Here is a 16,699-nt window from a genome sequence, read left to right on the forward strand (position 1 = left end):
CAGATCAGCCTGGCCTTTGATAAAGTCTTTAATCCATTTTCCTTATTTCTAGTTAATAGAGGAGGACCCAGCTCATTGTGGGCTGTACCATTCCTAGGCAGACAAGCCTGGGTTATAGAAGAAGTGTGTGTGTGTTTCTCGGGGGTGGTGGAAGCCAGCAAGCAGCATTTCTCCATGGTCACTGCTTTAGTACCATCCTTCGTGTTCCTGCATTGAATTCCTGTATTGACCCTACCTGATGACAGACTATAATCTTTAAGATGAAACCGCTTTCTCCTCAAGTTGTTTTTGGACATTGCTTTCTCACAATAACAGAAAGGCTAAATAGGATACAAATTGGTACTAGAGAATAGGGTCTTGCTGTGATAGAACTTGGCATGTTGCTTTGAGGAGCATTGTAGAGCTTTGGGTTGGAAAAACCACTGAGTATTAATAGCTTAAGGCCATTCTGTGGGAACTTGGAGGACAGGAATGAAGACCTGGTTTGTGAAAGTTCAGAGGGGAGTTTGGCAGTCCCATCAAAGCTCTTTGTGTGATATATTTGAACTGAGTCTTTGGAAATGAAAACATTCTGGGCTTTACTTGAACAAGGGATGCTAGTCAGCTGGAGTTCAAAGTTCAACTGTGATTAGCAAGACCAGCACCATTGAGATGCAATCTTATGAGAAGTATTTCCTTAGAGTCAACACACAGAAATTGTGGTGCAGAGGGGGCCAAGGCTGGACCATATGTTGCACCTAGACTTTGTACTATTTAATGCCTTATGTTAGAATCCATCTAGGTAAGGATAAGTCAAGAAAGTGAGTTTTCTGGAGATGGCCTACTGGTTTGCATGGCTGTGATGGGCGTGCTTTGAGATGTCGGGTTCTCAGAGACATCATCCCAGGATTGCTTCTTGCTGCTGAGTGCCTTTCCTGCCAGTCTTACATAGTCTGATGATTCCTGGGCATCAGCCCACCCTATTGGGCAGAAATCCTGCAGAATCAATATGAAGATGTACTTTTTTGTAGAAATGTTGTGTGGACTAATTGATGATTTTTATAGAACTTCTAAATTGATACAAGTAGTTTCGAGATCCTGTAGAAAAAAAGCTGCAAATAGAGCTCTGTAAACCCACATGTAAACATTCCTAGATTGAGAATGAAGCCACTATCTATTAACTAAATATCATAAACTGGCAATGAGCAATTTATGGCAGAAAATAAACAATGGACTACTTTATCTATACAAGACTTCTAAATAATAAGACAGTAGGCAGATGGCTTGTCTCTTTACAAAACTGTGCTAACTTATGACATAAAAATATTGGCAAGAGGTGGAAGGTCAAAGTTAGCTTCAGATGTCAATCTGATGAAATCCTGGAGTCACCTAGGAAGAGAGAACGTCAACTAAAAAAATATTCAGATCTGATTGTTCTGCATCCATGTCTGTGAGACATTTTCTCAATTATTAATAAACTGATGAGGACCAGCCTAGTGTGGGAAGTGCCACCCTTAGACACATAGGCCTAGGTTGCGTAGGAAAGCAAGGGGAGCAAGGCATGAGGAGAAAACTAATAAGTATCATTCCTGTGTGGTCATTGTTTCAGTTCCTGTCTATAGGTTCCTCCTTGGCTCCCCTCTAGTAAAGTCTGTAACCTGTAACATGAAATAATTCCTTTTTTCTTCAACTGGCCTTTGTCAGTGTTCTACTGTAGTGACAGCAATTCAAACTAGGACACATGGTTTAATAGAAATAAAAACCACCAGCACTGTCTTTGATGTCTTGGCTGTTAGAAGTAGCTTGTATAGAGCTTTTGGTAGAGAACGATATTGTGTTTGTTTTATATTGAGCTTTGTTCTTTGTGCTAAGTGGCTTCTCTTCCCTAGTCTCAGAGGTTCTGATAGCTTACTGACTTCCAGGTTTCCTTTGATTTCAATGTCCTGATCTTTCTCCTTCTGGAGTACCATCAAGTTTATTATGATTCAAGTGGTGGAAGATCCACCTCTCCCTCCATTCTTACCCTCTGATACCATCTCTGTCCCATAGACCCCATATTTCCCTTCTGCTTTCTTTGCCAACACTCTGCCTTTCTGGACTTTCTTATGAAATCTAGGATCCAGGCTTTTGGACTTTCTGAATCATAGACAACATTTCATTCCAAATTCCTGTGTTTGAAACTTCAGACATGCAACATAATGCTTCAGAAACCTGCATCCACCGTGTAGCAACCCCCATGTCTGTAAGTATCCATGCTATTCAAAAGTCCTTATCAGATAAGTAGGGAAGTGGCCATTCATAAAGGAACACACAGATTTTATATTAAGTAGAGACAGAATGTCATTGCCAGACAGCTGCAGCTAAATGCTCAACAGCTGTGGTTTGAGTTTTACAAAAAACAAAGCAAAAAACAAAACAGAACCCCAATAAAATCTGAAGTGGATGGCCAAAACTGTGGCTGTGGCCATTACACAAGGAAGAGGCAGGGTCTTCTTTCTTGTTGCTTTTTCTTGAGGCAGTGGAGGGGGAAGAGCATTGGCAGAGGGTAAAACTTTTGCCTTATGAGATATGGTGGTAAGACTTTTGTCTTATGAGATATTTAGGGTTGCTGTATAATAATTAAATTTTTACTTATCTAAGTCTAATTTACTTTGCTACTGAAGCTGACCTGCCTTCTGTGTTCATCTGAGTTCAGAAACTGCAGTCTCTGACATTTAGCACCTCATCCTAAAACCGTAGGAGAGAAAGTAAAGGATAATTGCAGAGTCTTTTCCCTTTTGTTCAGATGACTGTTGCTTATCAGGATAGGGGGATATATAGAGCAATACACTTCTATTGAACCAGGGGAAGAGAATAATGCTAGCAGAAGGAAAAACTTTTACATAAGCAAATATGCATAAACTTTCATATTCATATACAGATTCTGACATGTACATTTGTACATTTCTATTCATATCAGTTGGGTCCAACTTTCATACATTCTCAAAATTACATACTTACACACACACACACACACACACACACACACACACACACACTTCCATACTTACATATGCATATGGAGCAAAAGATCAAGCTTTAGTGCAGAAAAAACTCACTCATTCTGGATGAAAAATGAACTTCAATCTTTATTGCATAAAGATTTAATGCTAAATGAGTTAAACCCAAGTTTGTAAGAAGTAAGCTTTGTTCTTTTAATAAGACTAAACCTGCGTTGTTATTAAGAAAGGACCTACCTGTTCTGTCACAATAAGAAGAAGCCAGCCTGTTACTTCTGCTCTCTGAAGCTTCTTCTTTTCCTCTTTCCCTCTGCATTCTGCACATTGCTCTCTTGTTTTTTTTTTTATGTTACCTTATAGTTTCTAAGTTATTCCACTCTGCATTCTCCTAATCTTGCTCTCTCCTCCTGCTCTGATGTCACAATAAGGCTCTTCCTCTCAATGCCTTTTCTCCCACTGCGATTCCTTTACTTCTAACTTCTTTTTGAGTTGAGATCTATCTAAAAAGTTCTTGCATCCTGACTAAAAAAAATTATCTTCAGATGTATTCTAAAAAGTTCTGTTCAGATCTGTCCAAAAAAATTCTCTTCAGCCCAGTTCTGTCTCTTCTCTTTGTCCTCAGCACTTATACATCTTTCAGAACATGTGATCATATGGTAAAAAGTTCATCACAAGTTTACACATAAATTCCAATCATAAATAGAACTATAAATTTACAACAGAGAATGTTTACATGCATATCCACATTCATCACCTGTCACAACTCCACAGCTTCATTGAGAGTTAAAAACCATAACTAAGTTATTAGTGAAGTTTTGTATAGTTAAGATCAGTCAATATTCTATCTTCTGTCCTAGCACTTATAATTAATTGTTAGTTCTCTTTTTATGACCTTTGATTAATGGTTTTACAACCTCTTGGAATGTACTCTGGGTAGTAGAAAATCTGCTTACTATTCGAAGCAATTAACTGGTGACACCTGGGAGAATGGCAGAGTTCTCACTGCTGTTTTGACTATCAGAAAAGGACCTAATATCAGTCCCACTAGAAGAGCACCTAATAAATACTGATATAAGTTTAGGAATTCTTATAGGATCATTATTAAGAATTAAGAAGTCAACCCTTTTCACCAAGATGGCACCGAAAGTGAAGAAGGAAGCTCCTGCCCCTCCTAAAGCTGAAGCCAAAGCAAAGTCCTTGAAAGCTAAGAAGGCAGTGCTGAAAGGTAACCACAGCTACAAAAAGAAGATCTGGATGTCACCTACTTTCTGGAGGCCCAAGACCCTGTGGCTCCAGAGGCAGCCAAACCATCCTTGAAAGTGCACCCAGGAGAAATAAGCTTGACCACTATGCTATCATCAAATTCCTACTGACCACCGAGTCAGCCATGAAGAAAATAGAGGACAACAACTCGCTTGTGTTCATAGTTGATGTCAAGGCCAACAAGACCCAGATCAAACAGGCCATGAAGAAACTCTATGACATTGATGTGACCAAAGTCAATATGCCGGATGGAAAGAAGTCGTATGTTCACTTGGCTCCTGATTATGACACTCTAGATGTTGCCAACAAGATTGGGATCATCTAAAGTGAGTCCATATGGTTAATTCTAAATATATATATTTTTCCACCATAAAAAAGAATTAAGAAATCATCTATTTGTCTATTTAGCATCACTACAAGACAGTACATCTTTGTAGATCTGCAGAGATCTGCTCAAAAGGGTGGGGTAATACTTAGTGAATGCATGTTTAATAATAACAAGAAAAGCATATTAATAACAGGAATCTTTCCTAAAATGATTTTTTCCCTGGGCCTTACCTACCAGAGTTTTATTGTAGATTTTAATCTAAGGAGGTCATCTCAGGATGATCACCTGCTAATTATTAACTTGTCCTATAATGACTCCTGCCATTCCATGGACTCATTCTGATTTGGAAGAGCCTTGTGGTTTCTTCTGGATTGAACTGTTGCTACTGATTTGGGTTTGGTGTTTGCAATTGGACTGGACTGCCACTACTGATCCATGTTCAGAATTGTCCCAAAGAACTACTTCTAAATAGGTCCACATACCTCATTTTCTATTAACCTTTCTTCTTACCTTCCTTTGGTTGGTGGGCTAGAAGGGAGGTCCAAGCATTTAAGAACCCTTAATAAAGTAGGTTTTGAAAAATATAAGCCTATAGTTTTGAATTTTAATTAAATATATCATACTCAGAAATTGAAACACTCATATAAAAGTAACTGTTTATTCATCATTCTACAGAACTATGGCATCAAGTGCTCTAAAGGGATATGGTTCAGCCTCTATCCAGCACTTACCCCTTTTCTCCAATCCCTGAAGAACTATCATGGTGTTTATAATATAGGGGCTTAAATATTTCATTGATCTTATATAAAAATAGATGTCTTTAAGAAACAACACAGTCTGACAAAGGAACAGGAAATATTTTTGGCTTAAACCTCTTCCTGTGGGAGGAGCTTCCATTTTATAGAGGAGTCTAGTTCTTCCTCAAAGCCATCCATCTCTTGCTCCTTGCAGAGCTCTAAGAAGACCTGGAAAGAATGGGTGAGAAAGAGAGATGTCATATGTAGCTGCAAGTGAATCAGAATCGTGAATGATATATTTGCATTTTGTGGGTGGTAAAATCATTATGACTGACCCACCTGCTCCAAGGTAGACTGAGAGAGGCTATACTCTTCCAAGTCAAAAGTCTGCTTAACTGTATAGGGAGAAATAAATTTAGGAGCATGCATATTTTCTTATATAGATAGTCTCATAAGTCAACAGCAGGCACATATAATTAAAATGTTAATTATGTTATGACAATTCCACTCAGTTAAAATACATCAACACATTTACTTTGACTGGGGGAACACTGCTTGATTACGCTTACATGCTGGTTACTTTCTGGATTCTGGGTTTAAGGGAGAAATGGGAATGAGAAATGTTCTTTTCTTATGTATGAGCCACTGATTTTGCACATCCACATAGGAAGGTGCAAATGAAAGATGCTTGAATCAGACTGCTTTGGAAGAGTCTAGAGAAGGATGTTTGAGGTTTGCTGGGGGAGAATAGCTTCATGAACTCTTTCTAAAAGACACTGAAGAGGCCCATAGTTGAATTTGGAACCTTCTCTGTCAGCCAGAATAAAATGTGAAGGGCATGGAATAGAATTGGGAGTCACACTACAACTAGAAACAATACTTTTCCCCAGTAAATAACACAATCTTGGGGTTCACAGTGTAACCAAATATCCTGCAACGGTTTCCCTTCCCTTTCTTCCTTTCCCCTCTCCTCCCCTCCCTCCCTCTCCCATTCCCCCTATACTTTTCTTTTTTTTTCTGAGACAATGTTTCACTTTGTAGCTTTGGCTGGCCTGGAGCATATGGTACAGCATCCTGCTTAGTCTACAGTTAGAGGCATGAGATACTATGTCTAGGAGTCAATTTCTTAATATACTAAGGCAATAAAACAGTATTTCAGTCCATAGAAAATTTGATTGAAAATTAAAGTAACAGGCATCAGCATTCCAAAAGAAAGCATTTGCTTAAATGTTGCTAAGTTTGACCCAGACTATATCAGTATATATGCAAAGATACAACTAAAACCCAGAAAGTGGAAGTAAAATCCACTCCCATTTCCCCCACCATACTCAACTCTTATCTCCTTGGTAGTGTGTTTCAAAAATTCAATTTAAGATTTAAGTTTTGATCTTAATGTATTATGTAACATTTTGTTTCTGTAATGAGCATACATTATTGTATGATTTAGAATAATTTCCTCCTCAGGATCTTACTTTCTGAGAAGTGGCTCTTACCCTTCTCTAACTTGAAGAACGCTTGGGATAAAGGTTGCACATCTTCCACTGGTAATTTGTAAACCATGAGAGGAGAGTACCTGGGATCAGAGGGAGGATACATCAGCTAAGGCACAGGTAAACTAACTACAACATCACTGCTCAACTGTTATTATTTTTAATTATGACTAAGAATTGTTAACATATATATATATATATAATATAACAACAGATATTCATGTTATGAGTGTATATGTGTTTGTGTGTATGTGGGTGCACATACATGATAGTGTGTGTATATGGGTGTGCATGCACACTTGGGCATCATTCATAAGACATTATCCACTTTTTTGCTTTGCTCTTTCTGGACTGCTGTCTTCCAAGTAGGTTGGGCTGGCAGACCAATGAGCCCAGGGATTTTCCTTTTTGTGCTTCTCTCTGAACATTCCCAGAAATAGGATTACAAATAGGTATCACTATACTGTTAATATTTTTATGTGAATTATAGTGATTAAACTCAGGGCCTGGTGCTTGTGAGGCAAGTACTTCACTGACTGGCCATTCTCTTACCCTGTTATCAAACCTGTAAGTGCAAGATAGAGTCATGGTGGCTCAATGCTGCGCTGCTGATGTGCAGAGTGGTAGTGGCTGTGAGCTCAGTGTGGCACAGCTGATCTTCAGAGAGTGATGGTGCCTGTGTAGTCAGTACTGCACAGCTGACCTACAGAGCTCACTCATCTTGTTTAACTGACACTCCTCACTTCCCTACGCCTACCTGCTGAAAAGCAACATTTTGCCTTGAGATTCTAAGGATTTGACTATTTTAGATATCTCACAAGTAGAATCACACAGCATTTATTTTGATGTGATTAGCTTATTTGCTTAGAGTGAAGTTCTCAAGACTGTGTATTTCAGTTTCTTTCTATTGGAGGTTGAACAGTATTCCAACACACACACACACACACACACACACACACACACACACACACACACACATGACAGCTTTAAAAATTCTATTGTCTGCTCATCTGCATCATGCCCCAATCAGGTTCAGGGAAATCATGGAAGATGAGGTAGAAAGACTGTAAGAACCAGAGGATGGGGAGGACTGGCTTGAAACAGTGTCCTCAGGATACAACAGGAGAGCCACACTTATGAAATACAGCAGTGGAGATTGCCTGCACATGATGTGCACAATGCCAAGGTAGTTGGAAGCTCAGCACGAAGCAGGAAGGGGCTTATAAATCCTACCCCTAACCAATGAGATATTGACAATTGCTGCCTTCTGGAAGAGAATCAGTTTTCTTTTAGGGCATGGCCCCTGGTAAGTAGACTGTGTTCCAGTGGATGGCCCCTGCGTGCATGAGTCGATGGACAAATTGGATACTACAAATTGGATACAGAAGGCTATTTTAAAGAATTAAAAAGAAGTTACAAAGTTAATGTGGTGTGGTGAGAAGGTGGGGGTCAGAACTTCAGAGTGTTGGGGGGGTGAATATGATCAAAATACATTATCTGAAATTCTTTTTTTTTTTTCCGGAGCTGGGGACTGAACCCAGGGCCTTGTGCTTGCTAGGCAAGCGCTCTACCGCTGAGCTAAATCCCCAACCCCATTATCTGAAATTCTTAATGAATTCATAAAACAACACCTATTCATCTCTTAGTGGATACTTGGGCTATTTCCATGTTTTCTCTTTTGAAGATACTTGTTCAGTGAACATAGGAGAACAGACATCTACCTGGGATGCTTATTTCAATTCTTCAGATATATACCAGGAGTGGGGTTCTTTGGTCAATTGAAGGTTATGCTTGTTATGCCTCAGCAGGTGAGGAATTCTGTATTTCCACCAATAGAACACACGTGATCTCCTATAACCTTGCCAATAGCTGTCTTCATTTTTAAGCCTAATTATCCATCCTACCCTTTATGAGGTGATCACTCATTGTGGTTTGGATTCATATTAACCTGATTGGAAGTGACACAGCCTTTTTAAATATACTTGTAAGACATTTGTATGCTTTCTCTGGAGAAATTTCCACTCATTTAAAAAATCAAACGAGACCTGCGGATCCCGGACCGCAGCAGCTCTCTGCTCCCAGACCCGGTGAGAGAGAGACCCAACCGCCTGGTCAGGTGGGCACTCCTGAGGCTGCAGAGCAGAAGAGACCACCAACACTGCTCACCCCTGCCCACATCCCTGGCCCAAGAGGAAACTGTATAAGGCCTCTGGGCTCCCGTGGGGGAGGGCCCAGGAGCGGCAGGACCCCTGCCAGAGACACCGCCGGAACCTGAAGGAAACAGACCGGATAAACAGTTCTCTGCACCCAAATCCCGTGGGAGGGAGAGCTAAACCTTCAGAGAGGCAGACAAGCCTGGGAAACCAGAAGAGACTGCTCCCTGCACACACATCTCGGACGCCAGAGGAAAAAGCCAAAGACCATCTGGAACCCTGGTGCACTGAAGCTCCCGGAAGGGGCGGCACAGGTCTTCCTGGTTGCTGCCGCTGCAGAGAGCCCCTGGGCAGCACCCCACGAGCGAACCTGAGCCTCGGGACCACAGGTAAGACCAAATTTTCTGCTGCAAGAAAGCTGCCTGGTGAGCTTGGGACACACGGAAGCAGAATTTCTCTAGGACCGGGCACGTTCTGTGTTTACCGGAAGTCCCACACCTGCGGATCCCGGACCGCAGCAGCTCTCTGCTCCCAGACCCGGTGAGAGAGAGACCCAACCGCCTGGTCAGGTGGGCACTCCTGAGGCTGCAGAGCAGAAGAGACCACCAACACTGCTCACCCCTGCCCACATCCCTGGCCCAAGAGGAAACTGTATAAGGCCTCTGGGCTCCCGTGGGGGAGGGCCCAGGAGCGGCAGGACCCCTGCCAGAGACACCGCCGGAACCTGAAGGAAACAGACCGGATAAACAGTTCTCTGCACCCAAATCCCGTGGGAGGGAGAGCTAAACCTTCAGAGAGGCAGACAAGCCTGGGAAACCAGAAGAGACTGCTCCCTGCACACACATCTCGGACGCCAGAGGAAAAAGCCAAAGACCATCTGGAACCCTGGTGCACTGAAGCTCCCGGAAGGGGCGGCACAGGTCTTCCTGGTTGCTGCCGCTGCAGAGAGCCCCTGGGCAGCACCCCACGAGCGAACCTGAGCCTCGGGACCACAGGTAAGACCAAATTTTCTGCTGCAAGAAAGCTGCCTGGTGAGCTTGGGACACACGGAAGCAGAATTTCTCTAGGACCGGGCACGTTCTGTGTTTACCGGAAGTCCCACACCTGCGGATCCCGGACCGCAGCAGCTCTCTGCTCCCAGACCCGGTGAGAGAGAGACCCAACCGCCTGGTCAGGTGGGCACTCCTGAGGCTGCAGAGCAGAAGAGACCACCAACACTGCTCACCCCTGCCCACATCCCTGGCCCAAGAGGAAACTGTATAAGGCCTCTGGGCTCCCGTGGGGGAGGGCCCAGGAGCGGCAGGACCCCTGCCAGAGACACCGCCGGAACCTGAAGGAAACAGACCGGATAAACAGTTCTCTGCACCCAAATCCCGTGGGAGGGAGAGCTAAACCTTCAGAGAGGCAGACAAGCCTGGGAAACCAGAAGAGACTGCTCCCTGCACACACATCTCGGACGCCAGAGGAAAAAGCCAAAGACCATCTGGAACCCTGGTGCACTGAAGCTCCCGGAAGGGGCGGCACAGGTCTTCCTGGTTGCTGCCGCTGCAGAGAGCCCCTGGGCAGCACCCCACGAGCGAACCTGAGCCTCGGGACCACAGGTAAGACCAAATTTTCTGCTGCAAGAAAGCTGCCTGGTGAGCTTGGGACACACGGAAGCAGAATTTCTCTAGGACCGGGCACGTTCTGTGTTTACCGGAAGTCCCACACCTGCGGATCCCGGCCCACAGCAGCTCTCTGCTCCCAGACCCGGTGAGAGAGAGACCCAACCACCTGGTCAGGTGGGCACTCCTGAGGCTGCAGAGCAGAAGAGACCACCAACACTGCTCACCCCTGCCCACATCCCTGGCCCAAGAGGAAACTGTATAAGGCCTCTGGGCTCCCGTGGGGGAGGGCCCAGGAGCGGCAGGACCCCTGCCAGAGACACCTCCGGAACCTGAAAGAAACAGACTGGATAAACAGTTCTCTGCACCCAAATCCCGTGGGAGGGAGAGCTAAACCTTCAGAGAGGCAGACAAGCCTGGGAAACCAGAAGAGACTGCTCCCTGCACACACATCTCGGACGCCAGAGGAAAAAGCCAAAGACCATCTGGAACCCTGGTGCACTGAAGCTCCCGGAAGGGGCGGCACAGGTCTTCCTGGTTGCTGCCGCTGCAGAGAGCCCCTGGGCAGCACCCCACGAGCAAACCTGAGCCTCGGGACCACAGGTAAGACCAAATTTTCTGCTGCAAGAAAGCTGCCTGGTGAACTCAAGACACAGGCCCACAGGAACAGCTGAAGACCTGTAGAGAGGAAAAACTACACACCCGAAAGCAGAACACTCTGTCCCCATAACTGACTGAAAGAGAGGAAAACAGGTCTACAGCACTCCTGACACACAGGCTTATAGGACAGTCTAGCCACTGTCAGAAATAGCAGAACAAAGTAACACTAGAGATAATCTGATGGCGAGAGGCAAGCGCAGGAACCCAAGCAACAGAAACCAAGACTACATGCCATCATCGGAGCCCAATTCTCCCACCAAAACAAACATGGAATATCCAAACACACCAGAAAAGCAAGATCTAGTTTCAAAATCATATTTGATCATGATGCTGGAGGACTTCAAGAAAGACATGAACACACTTAGGGAAGCACAGGAAAACATTAATAAACAAGTAAAAACCTACAGAGAGGAATCGCAAAAATCCCTGAAAGAATTCCAGGAAAACACAATCAAACAGTTGAAGGAATTAAAAATGGAAATAGAAGCAATCAAGAAAGAACACATGGAAACAACCCTGGATATAGAAAACCAAAAGAAGAGACAAGGAGCTGTAGATACAAGCTTCACCAACAGAATACAAGAGATGGAAGAGAGAATCTCAGGAGCAGAAGATTCCATAGAAATCATTGACTCAACTGTCAAAGATAATGTAAAGCAGAAAAAGCTACTGGTCCAAAACATACAGGAAATCCAGGACTCAATGAGAAGATCAAACCTAAGGATAATAGGTATAGAAGAGAGTGAAGACTCCCAGCTCAAAGGACCAGTAAATATCTTCAACAAAATCATAGAAGAAAACTTCCCTAACCTAAAAAAAGAGATACCCATAGACATACAAGAAGCCTATAGAACTCCAAATAGATTGGACCAGAAAAGAAACACCTCCCGTCACATAATTGTCCAAACACCAAACGAACAAAATAAAGAAAGAATATTAAAAGCAGTAAGGGAAAAAGGTCAAGTAACATATAAAGGGAGACCTATCAGAATCACACCAGACTTCTCGCCAGAAACTATGAAGGCCAGAAGATCCTGGACTGATGTTATACAGACCCTAAGAGAACACAAATGCCAGCCCAGGTTACTGTATCCAGCAAAACTCTCAATTAACATTGATGGAGAAACCAAGATATTCCATGACAAAACCAAATTTACACAATATCTTTCTACAAATCCAGCACTACAAAGGATAATAAATGGTAAAGCCCAACATAAGGAGGCAAGCTATACCCTAGAAGAAGCAAGAAACTAATCGTCTTGGCAACAAAACAAAGAGAATGAAAGCACACAAACATAACCTCACATCCAAATATGAATATAACGGGAAGCAATAATCACTATTCCTTAATATCTCTCAATATCAATGGCCTCAACTCCCCAATAAAAAGACATAGATTAACAAACTGGATATGCAACGAGGACCCTGCATTCTGCTGCCTACAGGAAACACACCTCAGAGACAAAGACAGACACTACCTCAGAGTGAAAGGCTGGAAAACAACTTTCCAAGCAAATGGTCAGAAGAAGCAAGCTGGAGTAGCCATTCTAATATCAAATAAAATCAATTTCCAACTAAAAGTCATCAAAAAAGATAAGGAAGGACACTTCATATTCATCAAAGGAAAAATCCACCAAGATGAACTCTCAATCCTAAATATCTATGCCCCAAATACAAGGGCACCTACATACGTAAAAGAAACCTTACTAAAGCTCAAAACACACATTGCACCTCACACAATAATAGTGGGAGATTTCAACACCCCACTCTCATCAATGGACAGATCATGGAAACAGAAAATTAACAGTGATGTAGACAGACTAAGAGAAGTCATGAGCCAAATGGACTTAACGGATATTTATAGAACATTCTATCCTAAAGCAAAAGGATATACCTTCTTCTCAGCTCCTCATGGTACTTTCTCCAAAATTGACCATATACTTGGTCAAAAAACGGGCCTCAACAGGTACAGAAAGATAGAAATAATCCCATGCGTGCTATCGGACCACCACGGCCTAAAACTGGTCTTCAATAACAATAAGGGAAGAATGCCCACATATACGTGGAAATTGAACAATGCTCTACTCAATGATAACCTGGTCAAGGAAGAAATAAAGAAAGAAATTAAAAACTTTTTAGAATTTAATGAAAATGAAGATACAACATACTCAAACTTATGGGACACAATGAAAGCTGTGCTAAGAGGAAAACTCATAGCGCTGAGTGCCTGCAGAAAGAAACAGGAAAGAGCATATGTCAGCAGCTTGACAGCACACCTAAAAGCTCTAGAACAAAAAGAAGCAAATACACCCAGGAGGAGTAGAAGGCAGGAAATAATCAAACTCAGAGCTGAAATCAACCAAGTAGAAACAAAAAGGGCCATAGAAAGAATCAACAGAACCAAAAGTTGGTTCTTTGAGAAAATCAACAAGATAGATAAACCCTTAGCCAGACTAACGAGAGGCCACAGAGAGTGTGTCCAAATTAACAAAATCAGAAATGAAAAGGGAGACATAACTACAGATTCGGAGGAAATTCAAAAAATCATCAGATCTTACTATAAAAACCTATATTCAACAAAATTTGAAAATCTTCAGGAAATGGACAGTTTCCTAGACAGATACCAGGTATCGAAGTTAAATCAGGAACAGATAAACCAGTTAAACAACCCCATAACTCCTAAGGAAATAGAAGCAGTCATTAAAGGTCTCCCAACCAAAAAGAGCCCAGGTCCAGACGGGTTTAGTGCAGAATTCTATCAAACCTTCATAGAAGACCTCATACCAATATTATCCAAACTATTCCACAAAATTGAAACAGATGGAGCACTACCGAATTCCTTCTACGAAGCCACAATTACTCTTATACCTAAACCACACAAAGACACAACAAAGAAAGAGAACTTCAGACCAATTTCCCTTATGAATATCGACGCAAAAATACTCAATAAAATTCTGGCAAACCGAATTCAAGAGCACATCAAAACAATCATCCACCATGATCAAGTAGGCTTCATCCCAGGCATGCAGGGATGGTTTAATATACGGAAAACCATCAACGTGATCCATTATATAAACAAACTGAAAGAACAGAACCACATGATCATTTCATTAGATGCTGAGAAAGCATTTGACAAAATTCAACACCCCTTCATGATAAAAGTCCTGGAAAGAATAGGAATTCAAGGCCCATACCTAAACATAGTAAAAGCCATATACAGCAAACCAGTTGCTAACATTAAACTAAATGGAGAGAAACTTGAAGCAATCCCACTAAAATCAGGGACTAGACAAGGCTGCCCACTCTCTCCCTACTTATTCAATATAGTTCTTGAAGTTCTAGCCAGAGCAATCAGACAACAAAAGGAGATCAAAGGGATACAGATTGGAAAAGAAGAAGTCAAAATATCACTATTTGCAGATGACATGATAGTATATTTAAGTGATCCTAAAAGTTCCACCAGAGAACTACTAAAGCTGATAAACAACTTCAGCAAAGTGGCTGGGTATAAAATTAACTCAAATAAATCAGTTGCCTTCCTCTATACAAAAGAGAAACAAGCCGAGAAAGAAATTAGGGAAACGACACCCTTCATAATAGACCCAAATAATATAAAGTACCTCGGTGTGACTTTAACCAAGCAAGTAAAAGATCTGTACAATAAGAACTTCAAGACACTGAGGAAAGAAATTGAAGAAGACCTCAGAAGATGGAAAGATCTCCCATGCTCATGGATTGGCAGGATTAATATAGTAAAAATGGCCATTTTACCAAAAGCTATCTACAGATTCAATGCAATCCCCATCAAAATACCAATCCAATTCTTCAAAGAGTTAGACAGAACAATTTGCAAATTCATCTGGAATAACAAAAAACCCAGGATAGCTAAAGCTATCCTCAACAATAAAAGGACTTCAGGGGGAATCACTATCCCTGAACTCAAGCAGTATTACAGAGCAATAGTGATAAAAACTGCATGGTATTGGTACAGAGACAGACAGATAGACCAATGGAATAGAATTGAAGACCCAGAAATGAACCCACACACCTATGGTCACTTGATTTTTGACAAAGGAGCCAAAACCATCCAATGGAAAAAAGATAGCATTTTCAGCAAATGGTGCTGGTTCAACTGGAGGGCAACATGTAGAAGAATGCAGATCGATCCATGCCTATCACCCTGTACAAAGCTTAAGTCCAAGTGGATCAAGGACCTCCACATCAAACCAGACACACTCAAACTAATAGAAGAAAAACTAGGGAAGCATCTGGAACACATGGGCACTGGAAAAAATTTCCTGAACAAAACACCAATGGCTTATGCTCTAAGATCAAGAATCGACAAATGGGATCTCATAAAACTGCAAAGCTTCTGTAAGGCAAAGGACACTGTGGTTAGGACAAAACGGCAACCAACAGATTGGGAAAAGATCTTTACCAATCCTACAACAGATAGAGGCCTTATATCCAAAATATACAAAGAACTCAAGAAGTTAGACCGCAGGGAAACAAATAACCCTATTAAAAAATGGGGTTCAGAGCTAAACAAAGAATTCACAGCTGAGGAATGCCGAATGGCTGAGAAACACCTAAAGAAATGTTCAACATCTTTAGTCATAAGGGAAATGCAAATCAAAACAACCCTGAGATTTCACCTCACACCAGTGCGATTGGCTAAGATCAAAAACTCAGGTGACAGCAGATGCTGGCGAGGATGTGGAGAAAGAGGAACACTCCTCCATTGTTGGTGGGATTGCAGACTGGTAAAACCATTCTGGAAATCAGTCTGGAGGTTCCTCAGAAAATTGGACATTGAACTGCCTGAGGATCCAGCTATACCTCTCTTGGGCATATACCCAAAAGATGCCTCAACATATAAAAGAGACACATGCTCCACTATGTTCATCGCAGCCTTATTTATAATAGCCAGAAACTGGAAAGAACCCAGATGCCCTTCAACAGAGGAATGGATACAGAAAATGTGGTACATCTACACAATGGAATATTACTCAGCTATCAAAAACAACGAGTTTATGAAATTCGTAGGCAAATGGTTGGAACTGGAAAATATCATCCTGAGTGAGCTAACCCAATCACAGAAAGACATACATGGTATGCACTCATTGATAAGTGGCTATTAGCCCAAATGCTTGAATTACCCTAGATCCCTAGAACAAACGAAACTCAAGACGGATGATCAAAATGTGAATGCTTCACTCCTTCTTTAAATGAGGAAAAAGAATACCCTTGGCAGGGAAGGGAGAGGCAAAGATTAAAACAGAGACTGAAGGAACACCCATTCAGAGCCTGCCCCACATGTGGCCCATACATATACAGCCACCCAATTAGACAAGATGTATGAAGCAAAGAAGTGCAGACCGACAGGAGCCGGATGTAGATTGCTCCTGAGAGACACAGCCAGAATACAGCAAATATAGAGGCGAATGCCAGCAGCAAACCACTGAACTGAGAATAGGTCCCCTATT

At 42.1% G+C, this 16,699-nt stretch overlaps 1 protein-coding gene and 1 pseudogene across 1 annotated transcript in view; one reads left to right on the plus strand and one right to left on the minus strand.

Moving 5' to 3' along the window:
• The first annotated feature begins 4,112 nt into the window (after positions 1–4,112).
• On the plus strand, positions 4,113–4,655 carry Rpl23a-ps1 (ribosomal protein L23a, pseudogene 1; annotated as a pseudogene).
• A 558-nt stretch (positions 4,656–5,213) lies between these two features.
• The window catches only part of Abca8 (ATP binding cassette subfamily A member 8), a 75,455-nt gene continuing 63,969 nt past the window's right edge, over positions 5,214–16,699 (minus strand). Inside the window, 3 exon segments of the mRNA NM_001430208.1 lie at positions 5,214–5,534; positions 5,646–5,701; positions 6,800–6,879. Of these exon segments, the coding sequence (NP_001417137.1) occupies positions 5,436–5,534; positions 5,646–5,701; positions 6,800–6,879 (235 nt within the window). The 3' untranslated portion in view covers positions 5,214–5,435.

This window comes from Rattus norvegicus, chromosome 10 (genome assembly GCF_021556685.1).
Source record: "Rattus norvegicus strain SHRSP/BbbUtx chromosome 10, alternate assembly SHRSP_T2T, whole genome shotgun sequence".
Taxonomy (NCBI): Eukaryota; Metazoa; Chordata; class Mammalia; order Rodentia; family Muridae; genus Rattus; species Rattus norvegicus.